Genomic DNA, 18,228 nt, shown 5'->3' with positions numbered 1-18,228 from the left:
GGCTGCTGGCTGATGACTGATGGATGGCTGCTGGCCCGTCAGATGTTTTTCTTTCCTTTGGCTGCCGAGGCAGGCAAGCTTCAGGTCAAAGCGCCTCCGCATTCTTTCCCCACAAAGAGCCTCGACTCGACAACCTCCTCCATCCATTATCCCCATAATCCTTGGATTCATCCACCATCCATCCACCATCCATCCTTCAACTTCCCCGCCCCCGGCCAACCCCGCAAACTACGCCCATCAAATCAATTGCCAACAAAAGGTAATGTGGACTGTGCCAACAATTGAACAATTGGAAACTCAATTTTCACCTCTCACTTTTGCAATGGATGAGCCGAGGGTGGCTTTTCATGATCCATCCATTCTCTCCGCGATACTGCCCAAAAGCGCCTCCGCCCTCTCAGCCTCCATGGCGATGGGTGGTGCTAACACTAGTAAAATCACCTTGCTCATCTCTCTCTCTCTCCATCTGTCTTTATTCGTATCTGCACGACACCCATACTGTAGTAATATTGAGCCACATTGACCCTCCCCGCTGCCCAGCAGTCCGACGGTCGCAATGTAGCTCCGGGTGGCCGCCTGTGGCTTGTCCACAACAGGCTGCAAGTCTAACAAGTCACCCAGTATCTTGAACAGATTTCTCGAAATGTCACCTTCAATGCCACATAGCCCAGACATGACCCTCGTTTTTTGTATAGCCGACTCAGCTTCCCCGCGCTGACGAGCTGTGCTTTGGAACCAAAACCATTACCGATTAATGAAGTAACGCTGTAAAATCCCATCCATGCCCTGCCTGCTGTTTCCCCGCGTCCAGCCACCTAACGAGACAATAACCCGTGCTGCGTTGGCCTTTTCTTGCTGCTCTGCAGATTGCTGCGCCGCATTCATTGCCAGCTGGAAGCTGTGCGACAAGTTAAAGCCAAATTGAAACAGTGGTATATCACTGTTCCCTTCCACCTCCAAAGTCCTCCTGGTCATCCACCGCATTTACATCGCATATCATGGCTTGACACCCCGGCGCCAAAGGGCAACCGCTTGCGTTCAGAAGAGCGGGAGACTGAGCAGCGGTCGAAGACTGTCCGCCAGGTGCCATGCAATCCGATCCCACGAGTTCCATTCCCACCATCTCCTCAAATGCCCGCTCCCGCGCCAGAAGCTGGCGCTGTTCAGCATCTTCCTTCAGCCTGAGTCGGCGAACCTCCTCCATGCAACGCTCCGCCTGCTCCATATCCCTCTCGATCGTTTCTTCGTCAACAGGCTCGAAGGCGCTTCTCCATGCAGAAGCAAGCTTGCCGTTGACAATGTTGAGCTTGAGATCGGGCTTTTGTATAGGCGAATCCCAGTGCGCAATGTTCAGCACTGTGCACCCTTGAAAAGCATCCACGAAAATGCGCTGCACCTCGAGAGTCGACGCCGTACTCAACGAAGCCGTGACCTCATCCAGCAAGATAATCTTGCTGTCCGTTTGCACATGGTGCAGCAATGCCCGTGCAATACATAGTAGCTGCTGCTGGGCCGCCGACAACCCTGCTTCTTGGATGTCCTGGTCCAGCCCACCCCTTGACCGGATAACCTCCCATAATCCCAGTTGTCTCAATGTAGTCTTGATTATGGACTCGGGGAAGCCTGAATCGACAAAGGGGACCAGGTTGGATCGGACAGAGCCATCAAGAATAACAGGCGTCTGTGAAATAGTCGTAATCCGCTCCCTCAGTGCCTGCCGCGGGACTTGACTGATGTCGACGCCATCGATACGTATAGAACCAGAATAGTCAAGAAAGTTAAGCAATGTCACTAGCAGAGAGCTTTTACCGCTGAAGGCTCAATCCCGTTAGTTTTTATAGCTCCACAAGATACACGTACTATTCGTGACAGGGCGCCTTACCTCCCGGATCTGCCCGTGATGGCCACCTTGTCGCCGCTCAAGATCGTAAATGAGATATCGGTAAGAACTGAATCCGCGCTACTTAGACATTAGTCATTGCGCAAATGATCGCAGTTGCGCTGCTACTTACTTGTACCCGGCCGTTACATTCTTGAACTCGATCTCCCCGCGCCGCGGCCAATCTTTGGGCAGACTGCAGTCGGGGCCGTCCTTTTCCTGCGGCGTATCTTGCACGAAAGACTTGGATCGAGCGATGGACCCCAGTGCGATCTCCATTTCTGTCCATCTTTTCACAGCGATCGTGAGAGTTCCCCCAAAATCGATTAGTGTCAAGTATGCCAGACCCATCGCCGCTGGAGAGCTTGAGCTCTTGACATAGAGCGCGATGCTGACGACGAAGACGGCCACAACAGCAACCAACAGGTCCAAGACCAAGTTGAGCCAGCGCTGAACACAAAACATGTGGTAATACGCTCTTTGAGATGCATCCAAAAGAACAAGATTCTTCTCAAGCTGGGTTGATAGCCACCCAAAACTCCTGATGTGGTGCAAGCCGTTCGCAGTCTCCTTGAAACGTACGAACAAGGGTGTCTTGGACTCTAGATCAAGGTAGCGAAGTTGTCTAGATGTGCGTAAGTAGTACTTCTGGATGAAATATATGGCAGCCACGATAATAGGTAGAGCGATTGTCGCATATGATGACGCGGCCATCACAAACCCTATACTTATAAAGGAAGAGTACAACACTGGAGGCACACAGTTAGAATGCACTTTTACCAGAAAAGTCGCTTAACACCCACTGAAAATGAATCTGTACATGGCAATTGGCAGCGTCTGGACAACTAGGCTCATGTCTTGACTGAATCTGCAGCAGCGTCAGCATTGCACCTCCGCGCATCATGTTCCCACTCCTTACCGATTGAGCAGCGATCCACTATCAACAGTGCAGATGAAGTTGTACGTGGCACTGAACTATGTTAGAAATTTTGGTGATCCAGTCTGACTACTAGCGGGGCTCAAACTCACTTCATTGACGCATCCAAAAGCAGTTGATGAAGTCTTGCGCCGGATTCAGGAAGAATTCGGAGGTAGAAAAGTCTATTCGGTAAGTCATTAATTGGTACTTTCGTTATTTCGAAAAGTAAGAGGTGTCAGCACACTAACCTCTGACTCCAAAGTCCAAGCGTGACTCGCGCAAAGGCAATCAAAGCAAATCCGATCAGATAGAGATTGTTGTTGGGGCCGTATTCCACCCATATTCGGACATAACCGTCTGTTGTTACTGTTAGAAAAGCTACACGGCGAAGGATCAAAAGAAGCGAAAAGCCAGGTGGTAGCAGGTGTACATACTGGGAAAATTGTCGCAGAATACCACGATGAGCATGGAAGTAACCCATACGAAAACCCGCGCCTTCGCAAACGATCCAAAATAAAATCGATAGAGGCCAAACTCCCCTCTCGTTCGAACCAAGTCCTCAGCAGCTTCATCTTCGGGTTGCGTATGAATGTCGGCTTCAGGCTTGCTCGCTGGGGGGCCAGTCGAGGTTGCCTTGGTGGCTTTCAAGTTCTCCGCCATTTGTTTTGTCAACCCCATTGCATCAACTAAGCACTCTTTCAAGACGTCATTTTTGAGTTCCTCTTTATAGTGAAGGATCTTGGTGTTGTGAATCTGAAACAGCTCGTCAGCGACATCCAGAGCAATGCCTAGGTGCGTGGCGAAAACGACAGTCGTCTTCAACCGCCTGAGCAGGCCATCGGGTCCCAGTAGTCTTTTTATGATAGCTCGTGCCGTTATTTGATCCTGAGATCCGAAAATATCATCCACGATCACGATATCGGCCCTGGTGTAGACAGCTCGGGCCAGCGCAACTCGATGCCGTTGGCCAACACTCAAGTTCATGCCATCGCTGCCAACTACCGTCTTATCACTAGCGGCGAGTTGACCAAAGTCATCCAAAAGTTGGCAGGCTCCGACGACAGAATGATACCATTTCTGATCATAGGTGTTCGGTCCAATGATGTTGTCTCTGATGCTGGCATTGGTCAGGTAAGGACTTTGGTCGCAAAATGCCCATTTTAGCTTGGCAACGATGACAGCGCCATGCAGAATTGTACCCTCTCCGATCAAGGTTTGAAGAAATGTTGACTTTCCACAGCTAATCGATCCAATTAGTGCAATAATTCTGGATCGCAAAATCCGCAGATTAATGCCCTGCAAGATTGCCACGGGTTGACCGGCTGGCCCGACCCAAGCATCCTTCAGCTCAACAACGGCCTCTTCGCTTTTCTCCTGATAAAACTCCTCATCACTCATTTGCCTAGACTCGGCTTCACCGCCGTCTTCTCCTTCGTCTCGTAAATGGTGTGCATCAGTTTGTTGGTGTTCTTTCAGTTGAAGGACGTCGCCATCGTGGTGTTGGCGCCTGTCTATCCATTCAGGAAGCTGCAAGTAGTTTTGAATGCGTTTCATGCATTCCCAAATCTTTGGGAGACTGGTATAGGTGTCTACCAAGTAGAAGAGTGGCATTTGAACAATCGCGATCAGCGATAGGGTCGGGAAGGCCACATACGCGGTGAATCCATTATCGAATCGTGTCCAAAAAAGGGCCGCAGCCAGAATGATGACTGGGGTGAGTGCCTCTATCGCCAATGCTGGCAGGCGCTGTCAATACCTAAGAAGCGCCGGTGACTTTGAAAGGGACTTACCTCCCGTCATCGTAGTTGTCGTACACACACGAAACCGTCGTGAGCAGTCCATCTCTGTTTCGCGCAGTTTTTGAGCATATTTAGAAACCATAGGGCCCAGACCCATCATTCGAATGGGAATTTGCTGCGATAGAATGATTGATAGGTTGGACACTCTGGATTCGATGCTCGCGTTCCAAGTCGCCAGTGCTTTCCCGGACCAATTGCCAACCACGATTCCATAAAGGATTGAAACTAAGACAATAACCTATTAGACGAATGGAGTGTCGACGTACGTGATGAAAAAAAAACCGACTTACAAACGAAAGGACCAAAAACAGTCAGAGATGCTAATCCAATAAACTTGTAGAGGAGAAATAGTCCAAAAGAAATATCGAGCAAGTAGCTCCAAAGATCATGAACGTCTGGCAGACTTTGTTCAATCCCTTCGACATCGGCGGTCATTAACGTGGAAATCGCCGATTTTTTTGCCTCGGCTCGCGTAAGACGAAGCTGCTTATCCGCCATGGCCGCGATGAGAACAGCACGAACGGCAGTGACGCAACGATAATTGGCATGCATATAGGCCGCTCTCGCAAGCTGTACAGAAAATCGCATTAGCCAACAGCGCCTAAACAAGAGATTTGGTAGTTTGAGCTAAGTACCCCTCTAGCCCCAAATACGAGGCCGGAAGCAGCAATGAGGCCGACTCGAGCGTATTCTTGAGCCTGTCTCCTCTGCACATAATCCAGAATGCGCTGCAGGAGAAATGGCTGGGCGAAGGTCAAGCCTGAATAAAGAAGTCGGGGGAGAATGACAGCACAAAATGGCCGCCACAAAGTAGCGAAGCAAGCGATAACGAGGCTGCCGTTGGACGAACGAGTTTTCCCTTGTGACTGATATTAGCTTTACCAATTCCTGCTGCGATGGATCTTAAAGATGCACACTTGTATCCCAGTGAGGGCTAAACTTTTCGAACAGCGGCCGCGTCGACAAATCCGTGTCCAAAGGCTCCAAGTCTTGGAGGCTCAGTGTTTGGCGAAACCCGACAGAAAAAATAGGATGAAGCCAAGCAAAGACGCTCCGACTCCAGAAGCCACTGGTTGATTCTTTACTGGCGTGTCGTCTCAGGCCTTCGTCTAGCAGAAGAGTCGTCTTGGGAACTTCCTGCACGCCGATAATGCCAGCTTTGACAGCAGCTGCAGCGGCGGACAGGCCACCCAGAGTGCCTAGGCCATGCCTCAGAAAGTAGGAGCGGCTTTTGACTATATCAAGGGCGAGGCTCAACAGAATATAGAGGCTTAGAAGCGAGGTTGGTCGCAATGTAAAGCGGTGCTCAACAACAATGAGAATGATAATGGTGAAGCTGGCGACGGAGGACACGGAAGCGGCGGCGAGCGCGGTATCGGATCTAATGGAGGGGGTTTTGCAGTACAATATAAGGCTAGAAATCTCCAAGGCAAAAAGCAGCAGCGTGGCAGCCTATACGGTGAAAGTCAGCATTGTGTTCGAAGCTGCGAATCAACATCAGGCCCATCGGTACTCACCAGCTTGATCCACAGAGTGATTCCCGCACGAGCACACGCAGGTCGTCGTTTGCAAACGTAAACAAACAAGGGAGCCGCGGCAATTAGCAAGCCAGTAGGTAAGATCCCGAGAGCGGTCTGCTCAAATTTTAGAGTAAAGTCAAACGAAGTTGCGTGCTGCGGCCCAAACGCCTGGTCATCGCCTGCAGTCGGCATTGTTGCGAATATATATTCAAGCTAAGCCGTCAATTCTCTAAGCAAAGACACTCCTAGGCGTATAGAAGTAGCGTGTGCGAGATCGAATTCCGGTACAGGCCAAAATCAACGAAAGCTGTCTCGTCCGTCGAATGGAGGGCCCCCCAAGGAGAAGATGGGAGGGGAGGGAGGTGGTGATGCCGAGCTGCAGCAGATGGGGGGGTTGATAACCCTGGCACCGAGGACGGGGCAGTTGTTAACCCCGACATAATGTTATCTGAGCACGCCAAATCAATTTGCATGTATACTTGTGTCGATATAAATCCTCGGTGGGTGGTGTTAAATGAGGTTGGTGGATGGGCCTTTTGCAGAGGTACAGTGTATCAAGACCAGTGCGGCATCCATAAACGTACTGTACCACGTCTACACGGCCACGCAGGCCCGTACATACAAGTCAACAAGGTATTTCTTCGAAAGAAGGAGATTGTGGTCGAATTCCGCTAGCTTTGGCATACATCATCTCCCACTCATCTTCTGCGAAATCATCGCTTTAAACGTGATCCCACAACCGCATCATCCATCTACCCAACGTCCGCAGACGCTTTGGTGCCCGAGGATCACTTGCCTCCCTCGCCGCCAACTGCCGCAGACATCGCGGTGACTTCGTTTGCCCCCAAGTCAGCATTTAGAAAATAGGTAAAGATATGCAAAGCGTGTTTGCCTGGCTTACTGATAAAAAGAGCCGACGCCATCGGGATACACATGTTCATCATTCGAATCATTCGCTGCTTGCTTTTTGCTATTGATGCAGAGGTGAAATGGGAAGAACTGCAGATTTACCCCTCAGAAGCAATCCTTCCCTTTATATGTGCACTGAGTACACGGCTATCAATGAGACTTTTTTCCTGCAGTTGATTGAGTTGGCAGGGCCATCGGGTATGAACTGATTGTTGCAGCTGCCACCACAAAAGTTCCACGCCCGGGCAAGGACCGAGCCGTCTTTCATTATCCGCCGCGTTCTATTATCCATCAAAGATTCAATATTCAAGCAAGCCGATCCCATTTCACGCATCCAACTCACCATCGAACCCAATCATGCTCCCTTTCGTGTTGGGGCTCATGCGGTGCCAAGCGCACAATCCTTTGAAGGATTCATGTCGCAGCGCCCACTGTGGTGCATATACATAGTCAAGCCCGAGACCCGAATAATCGACATCATTTCTGCAAGACAACCCCCGCGTGCTTGCCCACCGGGTGGCCCCGGCTGCCTTCACTAGCGAATGGAGACACTGGAGTAGCCGCTGGCATCTCATGCATGGACGGAATCTGGGGACGACGGGAAAGTACACCAACCTGTCACCCTGAGGATTGCGAGCAACATTTCTAATCCAGGGGGTGCATGGCGCGAGACCTTTACATAATCTGTTCCTGCTGCTTTTACATTTTATCTGAGCCAACTCGCATTCCATGCGCCCCTTCTATAGGAGTGAAGGCTTCCTAGCTGTAAACCCGAGATACTTTCACATTTCTGTAAAGTCTGAATTAATGGCTTTACGACCCAGTGTTTCCATTACCATAAAAGGCTATACAAAGAAAATTCCAATGCCCTTACCCAGTACTGTATGTAGTAAGATGACAGCGCGCAACAACAGCAAGTTGCGCAACTCGAACAGTCCGAGTACCCATCAACAGAAGAAACCATCTACTTAAAACTTTTTCAATAGCTCATCTTTGTCCACACTCGAATTCACCAAATCCGTAAACAAGCCGCCCTTCTGATACAGCTCCGCCGGCCGGCCGCTCTCCTCCAGCCGTCCGTTTTCCACAACCAGCAGCATGTCAAAGTCAGCGACAGTTGCGAGACGGTGTGCCACGACGAGGAGCTTTGCTTTACCCCCCTCCGCATAGCGGAGTGCGAGCTGGACAGCTGCGTCGTCATCCGCGTCCAGAGCGCTCGTCGCTTCGTCCATGATGATCATGCGCCGGTCCGCGAGAAGCACCTGCGCGAGTCGCAGCATCTGTCGCTGTCCCTGGGACAGTTTCAGCCCGCCGTGGCCAACCTCGAAGTCAAGTTTAATGGCTGTTGAAGCACTGCTTTTTGACTTGGTCGAAGCCGCGGCAGTGGAGGGAACGGCTTGGATTTCACTGCTTTTTTGCTCGGTCGAAACCCCAGCAGTGGAGGAAACGTCTTTGATTTCACTACTTTTTTGCTCTATCGGAAAACTAACAGTGGTGAGAACGTTTCGGATTTCGTCGTCGGTGTGGACGCCAGCCGGGTCGACCACCTCGCGCAAAGTAGCTCCAAACAGATAAGGATCCTGCGATATCACCAAGAGTCTTCTTCGAAGCTCTTTCACATTGACAGACGTCAGATCCACGCCATCTATGGTGATGCTTCCCCTCATCTGCAAATGCCGTGTCAGTGCCAATGTGAGCGACGACTTGCCCGCGCCCGTCCGTCCCACGATGCCAACCCGTCCCCCTGGGCTCACTGAAAACGAAACATCCTGCAGCAAACATTGTTCGAAATTCATTTCGGGGCTTGCCGTCAGTCCAGAAACTTTCAGCTCGCCCTGTAGCGCCCAAGCTTCAGGTAGATCCTCTCCGTCCACCCTCTCCGCGGGCAGGTCCGCATACTCGTCCACTCTACTAACGCTAACCATGTCGCCCTCAACGTCGACCAGCCGCTGCAGTAGCTCTGACATGACCTTGCTAAACTGGTTGGCAAACAAGAGCGCAACGCCGGTAGAACCCGCATCCGCCCGCGTCGCCACTGCGCCAACTGCGATGCTTGTAACGAACAGCACGCCAACGGCCGCGAGTTGGAACTTCATCATTTCCCCGCAGAGGTCCAAACACCGCTTGTAGCGTGTCCGATTGTCGAGATGCTCGTAAACGTCGTGGAGAAAGTAGTCGCACATGTTGAAGGTGCGCAGCGTCAGCAGCGCATTGATTTGTTGGAGATCCTGCAGCCGCTGATAGAAGGCCGCGGTGCCACCGTCGCTCAATATCTTGAGTTTCTTATCTTGAGTTTCTTTGACACTGGCATCAATCGATATGTGATTTTGTAATAAAGAAATAGCAGTAGCAGCGTGGCGATGGTTTGATAGCCGGAGATGGAGGCACTGCACACGTTAGCTTGCATCTACGACAAGACAAGTCGGCTAACATACCTTGTGAACAGTATAATCAACACACCCATCCCACTTCGCAGGGCTTCTAGAATATCTTCTATTACTTTTCCGTCCAGCTTGTGCACATCAGGCCCGAGTCTAGACGTAATATCCCCTCTTGAAGTCTTTTCTAGCCACTGCAATGGTGAATGGAAGACTCCGAGCAATGCCACCGATGGCAGGATGATGCGCGGAGGCCAAGATACGAAGACAAATATGTAATAACAGCGCTCACGATACTGTTTGCAGTGGCAATCAAGAGATATGCGCCTCCGAAATATGTAGCGTCTGATTCTCTGTAGCCGTCGGCCTCGCTGAGCATCTCGAATCGGGCTATCCAGTGTTGCAGCCATCGCTTCGAGTATATTCTAGTGCCGTCGACACGGCCAGCGTCACCAGCACAAATAAGACGACTTTGACACCTCCGATAGCCCGATAATATGGTGCATATGGATTTTGAGAAGCGAGCTTCGGAGCAGCCCTGCTTTTGCACCCCGGCTCGGCTTGGGGCTGTGGCAGTCCCTTTGAAGGAGCGACGTCTTTAGCAATAGCGCCAGGAGCCTGGTCTTCAGCAACAACGTCAGAAACCTTGTTTTCCAACTGAATCGTCTCCTCGGCGCGTCCACCCTCAATAGTCACAGTCATGGCAGCTTTCTGCACACACTGCATGGCCTGATGTGTCGCCAAATCCTCGTTCGGCCCTGAGCAAGCGATCCGCAAAAGGCCTTTTCCACCAGCCATTGCCGCACTTCCGTGTCCACTGCGGACAAGACGTCATCGATGAGAATGACCTTTGCGTCAGAGTATAGTGCTCTGGCGAGTGCAACGCGCCATGCCTGTCCACCACTCAAGGGGTCCCTTTTGCACCGATCACAGTGCTGTCTCCATCCGGCAGGGCTGCGAGATCTTTTTCCAGAGCGCAGCAGTGAATTGCTGCTTGGTGGCGTTCTGCGTTAAATGGTAGAACAAAAAGGACGTTTTCTCGTACAGACTTATTGTCCATCCAGGGTGATTGCGTAACGATTGCCATTTCCTGGTCACACTGCTCTGGGTTATAATCACCTCCGAGTCAGGCGGCGTGGGGCACTGGCGCACGGAACTCGCCAGAGAGAAGTGCAGCTTCGCCTGCAATGGAGCTCAGAAGAAGACTTTGTCCCGAGCCCGTTTTTCCAGTGACCACGCTGAGTTGGCCACGGGGAAACTGAAGCGAGGCCTTGAGCTCGAGTTTGCCATCCTTTCGGGCGTCCTTATTCCACGCCATAGCCGCCTTGTCCAACAAAATATCCTCAGACGCAGTTTCAGTGGTCCTTTCTGCTTCGGGAGCCGCGAAATAACCTTGCAGCCTTTGCAATCCATTCCATCCTTCCACCCAGTCCGATACCTCAAATGGCAGCGACGCAAGACTGGCTTGCAAGTCATGAAGCAAGCAAGCTTAAACATGCAAATGCGACAGCTGCTGTCATTTTCTCACCTCTGAGAGTGCATAGATAAAGAGGTACTCCGGCCAGAACGGCCGAAACGACACCGCTGACCAATTTTGAAGCACAGATGAGGAGTGAATGCTTCCTGCGCAGCCTCAGCTCCTTGCTTCGGATTTCTCTGGCCTTAATCATCCACTCGTCTTCAGCGGCAGATAGCTTTATCTGACGAATTTTTAGCAGCGCATTAGCAATCACGGTTGAGTTTTCGCTGGTCTGCTTGTTCAAGGCTTCCTCAGTTTTGTGGTGTTGTAGGGCAATTATTGCGTCAATTCCCATGAAGAAGAACGCCAAGCTCAGTGTGGGAACCAGAACTCGCCATCCAACCAATTTATTCAGAAATATCAGTGTGGTGAGTAGTTTTGTGACAATGTTGGGCACCCTGTGAGAGTGGGTGAAGACCATGGAAGCCTTCGCTCTGAAGTCATTATTAGTACACTTCAAGTTGATGGAGCAATGCAGCTTACCCGTTCCTACGCATTTCTTTGAAGATTGATGACTCGTCGTCCTCGTCCTTGGATGATTTGTCATCCATGACGTTAGGCATTCGGAGAGTCTTGTCACACACCAGCGACATCAGTATCATCCGCGTGGGAGAAAAGAGCTGACAACTCGAAAACCAGTCCGACATATATCCCAGCCATGCAGTGAAAAATTTACAGCCACCCAGGGCCATTGCCAGATAGAAACCGTGCGAAGTGCTCGATGACTGCGTTTCGAGGTATCCTAGCAGTTTGTAGGTGACATATTGCGGCACAATCGATACAGTGGTTCCAGCAACTGCGAAGATCCAGTGTATTATCATAGGCTGGCTAAAGCGCTGAAGCAGTGATCCAGTCAGCGATGCAGCACGGTCGCAGCGCTCTGCATACCGCTTTGCCTGTGTGGCGAGGTGGGAAGCACGGGAAGGTTGTCGCACTTGTCGTCAAGTGAGCTAGCAGCCCAGGTGAAGCTGATCCTTTCCAGTATAGAGGCTGACTCTTGGCGATCAACTAGCTTGCCACCAATAAACTGGTCCGCCGACCGGGGAACGAAAAGGTGCGCGGAGAGCAGCGACAGAGAAGCCAGTCCTTGTGTGATGGCAGCATCGCCACGATACAGCGCCACAAGATGAATAGCACTCATAACCGCTCCATTAACACTTGCTATGAATCGTATTTCATAGCTGCCTTCCGTGAGCACAAGGCCGGTTTGAGAGGCAAGCATCTCCTACAGAGTCAGCCATAGAAGCGGCCACATATGAGAGGATACGTACCCAAGACAAGCTCGCATGACCTAGCCGGGCCGACTGAACGATAAAGTAGCATGTAGCAGCCAGACCGACCAACAGAGCTGCTCAGCGATAAGGAGAGAGCTCGGCATGCCCTGGTGATTCGCGGCGCGGCCATAGTTTGGTCACTAAGCCGAGAATCCCTAAAGCCGAGATCAGCGTCGTTGCAAGAGTTTCTATATGTTCTCTGTCAACTATAGTATTTGTGAAGTATTCCATTTCGATCGTGAGCATTCGTCACTGCCGTGTTGTTTGATGGCAGTAGTAGTTGAGTTGCGTCCATCTCTGGGCTGGGCGGGGGGAGGGGTAGTCTTATTTGTAGGTAATTCTCATAAGCGCCCAACAGGACCCGGAGTTACACGGGGTGATTATGTGACGTTTGGTGATTTCTGATTCCATAGAGACAAAGAAAGCGCTTGAAGACACTTTTGTGGACGAGTCACTGCCATAGCATACAGTTGAAGGGCATCGCATCGAGCAGGTGCTGCACCTTTCGTATTACACCGAAACTGGCTGCGGTGCACCTGGGGTGGCATTGTATGAGATGCGCCCCGCCGGTAAGAAGAACAACACCACGACAGCCCCTGTCCGTGCCTCTGGATAGTGATGCGTGCCTGGGCCGGGGGACGTCCAGCCCGCACCCTGCCAGCCGCTCATGCCTTTGAGCTGCGCGCCATCTGACATTGGTATAACGCAGTTAATCTCGCCATATGGGTGCAGGTGGTACTGGCCGCGCAGAATATCTTGGTGGCCCGCGCGGGGGTCCATGTAGACGGTGGTGATGCTGCAAAAGCGCGTAGCCTCAGTGGGCGGGCTGATTCGCGTGCGCCGGTAGTACGCGCCCTGCACCTCATCAGTGGCGACCCAGCCCTCGTTGTACTCGAGGCCCTCGCGGATCAAGCGGGCAAAATCATCATAGAAGGCGTTTCCGGGGCCGTACTCGCGGTTGAGGCGCCGCTCTAGATCGCGGCCGGGGGTGCTGTTTGCAATCGCAGATCATCGGCTGGTTAGTGGTGGCGGGCGGCCGGGTGGATATGCGCCCACTTACAGATTTTCGACTTCGGATAAAAACTCGGATACACGTTGGATGAGTTTTTGGCAATTTGGATGCTTGCTGGAAGACATTCTGATAGACATGTGTTGATGCTGGTGGCAAAATGGGAGGGGCAAGCTAGGCAGGGAGATACCTGTAGCAGTATTATCAGTACACGGCGCCATGGCACTCTTCATGGAAACGGTTCAGCAAGCCACTGTTATATTCAATTTACATGGACACTATTTAATTCGTAGCAAGACCCATTACTTATATCACTTTCACATAATTGAGGCTTCTAGGCATTTAAGCGGCCATGACGAGGCCAGCGACGGCAGCAATACCAGCGATAATATTGGCCGTTGCGGCGGCGGCGGCAGCGCTGGACAGTGAGCTGGATGGCGCACTGGTGGTCCTGGAGCTCGAGGGAGAGCCACTTGTGCCTGTTCCGGTGCCTGTTCCGGTGCCTGTTCCGGTGCCAGTGGTGCTCGAAGCCGTTGAATTGTGCGTGCTAATCCCAGAGCTGCTGTGGTGGTGCGAGCTCGAGCCGGACGTGTTAGAAGTCGGCACAGGGGAAGACTCCGAGATGGTAGAGCTACATTGGGTTAGTTGTTTTACACTCAAATTTTACACTCAAAATATTGAGGAAACTCACGAGATGTGTGTGGTTTGCGTTGAATCGCTGGTGATGATCGGGATTGTAATTGTACCCGAGTCGGTTGTCGGGAACGGGGTAAAGGAGACGATTGGCTGGATGATGCTGAGGCTGCGTGTAGGCGTCGGTTCGCCTCCAGTCTGAACAGGATTGGTGTTCGACGGGGGAGGGTCGCTGCTCGAATTGTGAGCTGAGCTGAAGTGTTCGACACTGCATAGTAGATCCTAGTGAACATACCGAGGAGCGACAGCGCTGACCACGGCAGCGAGTGAGAGGAGGGCAAGCTTCATGATGGAAAACTCGTACTGGAAAATGGTTACAGATGAGAAGAACAGCTCCGAGGCTGGAGGACGTAGAGGTGATTTTAAAGACAAGCTGACAAGCGGGTTACGCGGCACTCTGGCGATCGAGACCGTGGTGATGGTTGCGCTCCTGCCAAATTTGGAAGCCCCGCTGAGATGGCGGGGGAGACAGTGCGATTGACGGGTTTTTGCGGGGTGAAGGAATTCGCACTGTACTTGGCACAGTACAGTGATACTCTGGATACGAGATGGACAAGTGTAACCTGCCTTTTAGGTGAAGGATATGTTGAGTGGCAATGCACCATGGATACTGCGTGGACTATTATGAGACTTGGGCGTCATGGGTGAAGATCTTTGTAGGTGCCATGTCTGTTGTTATACGTAATCCACCGTATTAAATGGTTGCCAAGGACGAGGGTGTCATTTTGTGCGATCAGGAAATGCTATCGCCTTCACTAAATACCCTTTCGGTGTGTGCAAAAGGCAGCACGCCAAAACTCCAGGTGTCGGCCTTGTACGCGGCCATGAACAATGCTCTTTCTCCTTCTGTGGCACGGCTGGCTGGCTCGTCTTGGCCGCATGGAGTAGTTTATGGGTCGCGGAGCGGGACGGGCCTTGCTGGAGACGTGTGATGTTTTGTGGCAGAGGTTTTTGGATTCATTTTTGGAGTTGTGTTTCTGAAATACTGGCCAGATTCTGGGAAACAAATTCCGCAAACGTGGTGAGCGGTTGAGATAGACGGATGGACGACACAAGGTGACATCATTGGCAGAGAAGTACTTGCAGGGCTGGTATCGAGTGTGGCGCAGTGGGGCTGGTGATTGGGTGAGGCGTTTCGCTGGGCAGCTTCTTAACGCTCACACTTTTGCGTGGTAATGGGGGGGGGGTTTCATTTTTCGCCAGTTGAATCGAGACATCGTGGCTATGCTTCCGGATGGAACCTTGTGTTGAGGCAGGGCTGTTGCCTCGATAATGCCGTGCGTGGTACATGGCAACGGCACCGGAGCCCGGGGCGGCCGATGGCGAATATACGGGGGGCAAGTAAGGGGACTACTGCAGCATGTTGAATCGCGTATCTGGCTGTTGTTTCTACCACGGTGGATTGCCGTTGAGTCAAAACTGCCGAATCATTTAGTACCTACTTATGTACTTATTAGGTAGAAGTCGAGGTACCTGCACCGTTGTCGTGAGTGGCGCAGCGACTGCAGCAGACAGCCATCAATCAACAAGCCCAAGCATATCCGTAGTCACCAAACAAACAAAGGTCGACACCATCTTTTCTGTTCATTATAATCAAGAGACCCTGTCAATAGCATAAATCGCTTCTTTCCAAGACCAGGGTCTGGCTACTTGTCCCCTATGTACTTGCCCCAACGCCACAAGCCGCTGCCTGGGCACAATGCCACTAATTGCCCGGCCTCCTCCACTTGTTACCGTCATGGCTGCCCCTCCTCAGCATCACGCCCCGCCAATTCTCTTCCAGAGTCTTCCCCTGCCTCTTCCATTTTACCGCCCAAACCAAACCCTTTGTCCCAGAAATTTCTACCCAATTCATATCGAGTCATCAATATTTTCGTCACATCAGGACTATACACTACACGCACTAGCTACATCCTGAGCCCATCCTGACCCCTGGTGCCCTGCTGCCAAGTTCAACGCAGCCCACTCGTCCTCACCTCGTCATTTGCTGAGCTTGGTGCCACCTTGGTGCAGTTATCTGACGCTTCGCCTCACTTGTTACGCCCGCTTCTCCACCGGCAACTCACATTCTTCATCTCACATCTTCTCGATCTTTTTCGACTTGCACAACATACCCCTCATTCATCAGCATCAACCTACCTATCCAGTCAACTTCACCAGACCAAGGGCCTTCACTGCCCATGGCCTCCTACGATCCCTATGACCGGGACTATCCCCGCCAATATGTTCGCGAAGAGCGTCGAGAGGCTACCCGCGACAGGTTCCTCGACCCGCGCGACTTTCCCAAGACACACTCGCGCGATCTAGTTCCCCGACAAGACAGCGACCTGTCCGTGGAAGAGATTCGTCGCGACTTCCCGCCCCCTACTGGCAGAGACATACGCCGCGCCCGCTCTGCTGGCCCCTGGGAGGATGACTACGGTCGCCCTCGTGGCTACGGCGGCTACGACCGCTACGATCCACGATATGACCACGAGCGAGACCGAGACTACGACCGCCGTCATCGTCGTGGCCCCAGCAGCAGCGGCTACCAAGACGAAGAGCGCGCCAAGAAGGACAAGGCCAAGGCCAAGCAGGAAAAGATCATCGCAGCAGTCGCTGGCGCTGCTTTGCTCGTCGGTGGAAAAGAGCTATATGACCGCCACGAGGCCAAGGAAGGTGGCAGCGATGTTCACCGAAACGCCCTCTCCTCAGCAGCGCTTGCTGGCTTTGGTGCTCTCGCCGGCTATCAGGGCGCTGAGTACTACAGCAAGCAGCAGGCTAAAAAGGACGAGAAAGCCAATCTCCTCCTTCACCGCGGCCGAGATGGGCAGCTCAATGACTACTACTCAGACGAAGAGGATGGCAAAGAAAAGAAATCCAACAAGAATTTCCTTGAAAGCGCACTGGCTGCTACCGGCCTCGGCGCCGCTGTGAAGCAGTTTACAGGTGGTGGTGACGACAAGTCCCGTCGCGGCAGCCCCAACAGATCCCGCGCCGGCTCCAAGGAGCGCAGCAGCGGAGGCAACAAGATCCAAAAGGCTGCCATGGCCTCTCTGCTTGCCGGTGCCACCGAGGCATTCCGCGTGGCCAAGGAGCCTGGTGGTTGGCGAGGTGAAAAGGCCAAGCGCGTGTTTACCGCCGCAGCCGGTGCAGCCACTGTCGATGCTGCGCAGGGCGGCGACAAGGGTACCCTTGGTCTCGCCGAGTCTGTCATCGGTGGTCTAGTCGGCAACCGCCTCATCAACGGCTCCAAGAGGGACATTGAGGAAGACGAAAAGACGGGCCGCAGCCGATCTCGATCTCGGGCTCGTTCCAAGAGTGGTGGTGGCGGCCCCGGCGGAGCTGGTCTTGCTGCACTCGCAACGGCTGGTCTCGGCGCTCTCGGTGCCAAGAAGGTCCTTGATCGCTCACGATCTCGCAGCCGCAGCCGACGTGCGGATTCCTACGATTCCAGAGACGCATCTCCCGATCGTCGTCGACAGCGCAGCAGAAGCCGCAGCGTCGTCGACCGCGCCCGCAACAGCCTTGCCAGGCTCGGAATCGGCAGTGCTGATGCCGGCCCCGCCGACGACCACCGGCGTCGCGACCAAGACGACTTTGGCGATGGGTACCGCCACCGGTCTCGGCGCCACTCGGACGACTACGACGACAGAGATGGTCGAGATAGCAGAGACGGCAGAGACGGCAGAGACGGCAGAGATGGTAGAAGCGACAGAAACGGCAGAGACGAAAGAGACGACAGAGATTACGCACGGGCACCCCGAGGTGGTCGGGATCGGTCAGCTTCGCGGACCCGTCGCCGTGGAGGCCGTTCCGACTACGGATCTGACACGGACCTGGGAGACTCGGACGACGATGAGAGAAAGGCAAAGAAAATGAGAGGTAAGCAATTGATCACTTCAGGTCTCGCTGGTGTCGCCACGATCCACGCTGCACACGAGGTTTTTGAGAGTTGGGAAAAGCGTAAAGCCAGGCAAAAGGCCGTCAAAGATGGCAAGTTGTCCAAAGTTGACGCCAATAAGCTCAAGACAAAGGCTCTCGTCAAGGACGCAACGGCGATTGGCATTGCTGCGATGGGCATTCGAGGTGCCCTCAGCAACGTCAAGGAAGCCAAGGAGCTGCAGCACGAGTGTAAAGACTTTCAGAGTGAAAAGGCCCGTCGTCACGAGAGGCGAGAAAGGCGTCGTAAGCGCCAGGAATTGGGGCCGCGCCGTCGATCTGGCAGTCTTCCCACGCCACGAAAGCAAAGGTTGATTGACTGGGACGACAATATTCCTCACTACGACGATGAGTATTACACGACGCAGCCTGCAGCTCCGGCGATGCGGCATCGCCCACTCTAACAAC

General features: G+C 52.7%; 7 protein-coding genes across 7 annotated transcripts; 1 reads left to right on the top strand and 6 right to left on the bottom strand.

Annotated features, from left to right (window-relative positions):
• Positions 1-937: 937 nt before the first annotated feature.
• ISF_04694 (ABC transporter, transmembrane domain, type 1) lies at positions 938-6,309 on the bottom strand (the record flags this gene model as incomplete). The annotated part of the gene is made up of 13 exons (XM_018848299.1): positions 938-1,811; positions 1,883-1,960; positions 2,013-2,628; positions 2,683-2,747; positions 2,799-2,849; positions 2,909-2,980; positions 3,047-3,155; positions 3,233-4,534; positions 4,589-4,822; positions 4,888-5,167; positions 5,233-5,456; positions 5,515-6,049; positions 6,115-6,309. 13 exons carry the CDS (start codon positions 6,307-6,309, stop codon positions 938-940), a joined length of 4,635 nt encoding a protein of 1,544 aa, XP_018704634.1.
• Positions 6,310-7,994: 1,685 nt separating this feature from the next.
• Positions 7,995-9,209, bottom strand: ISF_04693 (ATPase, AAA+ type, core; the record flags this gene model as incomplete). The annotated part of the gene is made up of 1 exon (XM_018848298.1): positions 7,995-9,209. One exon carries the CDS (start codon positions 9,207-9,209, stop codon positions 7,995-7,997), a length of 1,215 nt encoding a protein of 404 aa, XP_018704633.1.
• A 585-nt stretch (positions 9,210-9,794) lies between these two features.
• Positions 9,795-10,202, bottom strand: ISF_04692 (hypothetical protein; the record flags this gene model as incomplete). The annotated part of the gene is made up of 1 exon (XM_018848297.1): positions 9,795-10,202. One exon carries the CDS (start codon positions 10,200-10,202, stop codon positions 9,795-9,797), a length of 408 nt encoding a protein of 135 aa, XP_018704632.1.
• A 328-nt stretch (positions 10,203-10,530) lies between these two features.
• ISF_04691 (ABC bile acid transporter) lies at positions 10,531-11,474 on the bottom strand (the record flags this gene model as incomplete). The annotated part of the gene is made up of 3 exons (XM_018848296.1): positions 10,531-10,868; positions 10,933-11,357; positions 11,407-11,474. The coding sequence occupies 3 exons, from the start codon at positions 11,472-11,474 to the stop codon at positions 10,531-10,533; spliced, it is 831 nt and encodes a 276-aa protein (XP_018704631.1).
• A 1,233-nt stretch (positions 11,475-12,707) lies between these two features.
• On the bottom strand, positions 12,708-13,334 carry ISF_04690 (hypothetical protein; the record flags this gene model as incomplete). The annotated part of the gene is made up of 2 exons (XM_018848295.1): positions 12,708-13,188; positions 13,258-13,334. 2 exons carry the CDS (start codon positions 13,332-13,334, stop codon positions 12,708-12,710), a joined length of 558 nt encoding a protein of 185 aa, XP_018704630.1.
• A 214-nt stretch (positions 13,335-13,548) lies between these two features.
• ISF_04689 (hypothetical protein) lies at positions 13,549-14,187 on the bottom strand (the record flags this gene model as incomplete). Its single annotated transcript, XM_018848294.1, has 3 exons — positions 13,549-13,837; positions 13,898-14,071; positions 14,135-14,187. The coding sequence occupies 3 exons, from the start codon at positions 14,185-14,187 to the stop codon at positions 13,549-13,551; spliced, it is 516 nt and encodes a 171-aa protein (XP_018704629.1).
• A 1,892-nt stretch (positions 14,188-16,079) lies between these two features.
• ISF_04688 (hypothetical protein) lies at positions 16,080-18,224 on the top strand (the record flags this gene model as incomplete). Its single annotated transcript, XM_018848293.1, has 1 exon — positions 16,080-18,224. The coding sequence occupies one exon, from the start codon at positions 16,080-16,082 to the stop codon at positions 18,222-18,224; it is 2,145 nt and encodes a 714-aa protein (XP_018704628.1).
• Between the last annotated feature and the right edge of the window lie 4 nt (positions 18,225-18,228).

The sequence above is a fragment of the Cordyceps fumosorosea genome, assembly GCF_001636725.1.
Source record: "Cordyceps fumosorosea ARSEF 2679 chromosome Unknown scaffold_10, whole genome shotgun sequence".
NCBI lineage: Eukaryota > Fungi > Ascomycota > Sordariomycetes > Hypocreales > Cordycipitaceae > Cordyceps > Cordyceps fumosorosea.
This window is presented reverse-complemented; position numbering and strand designations above follow the sequence as displayed.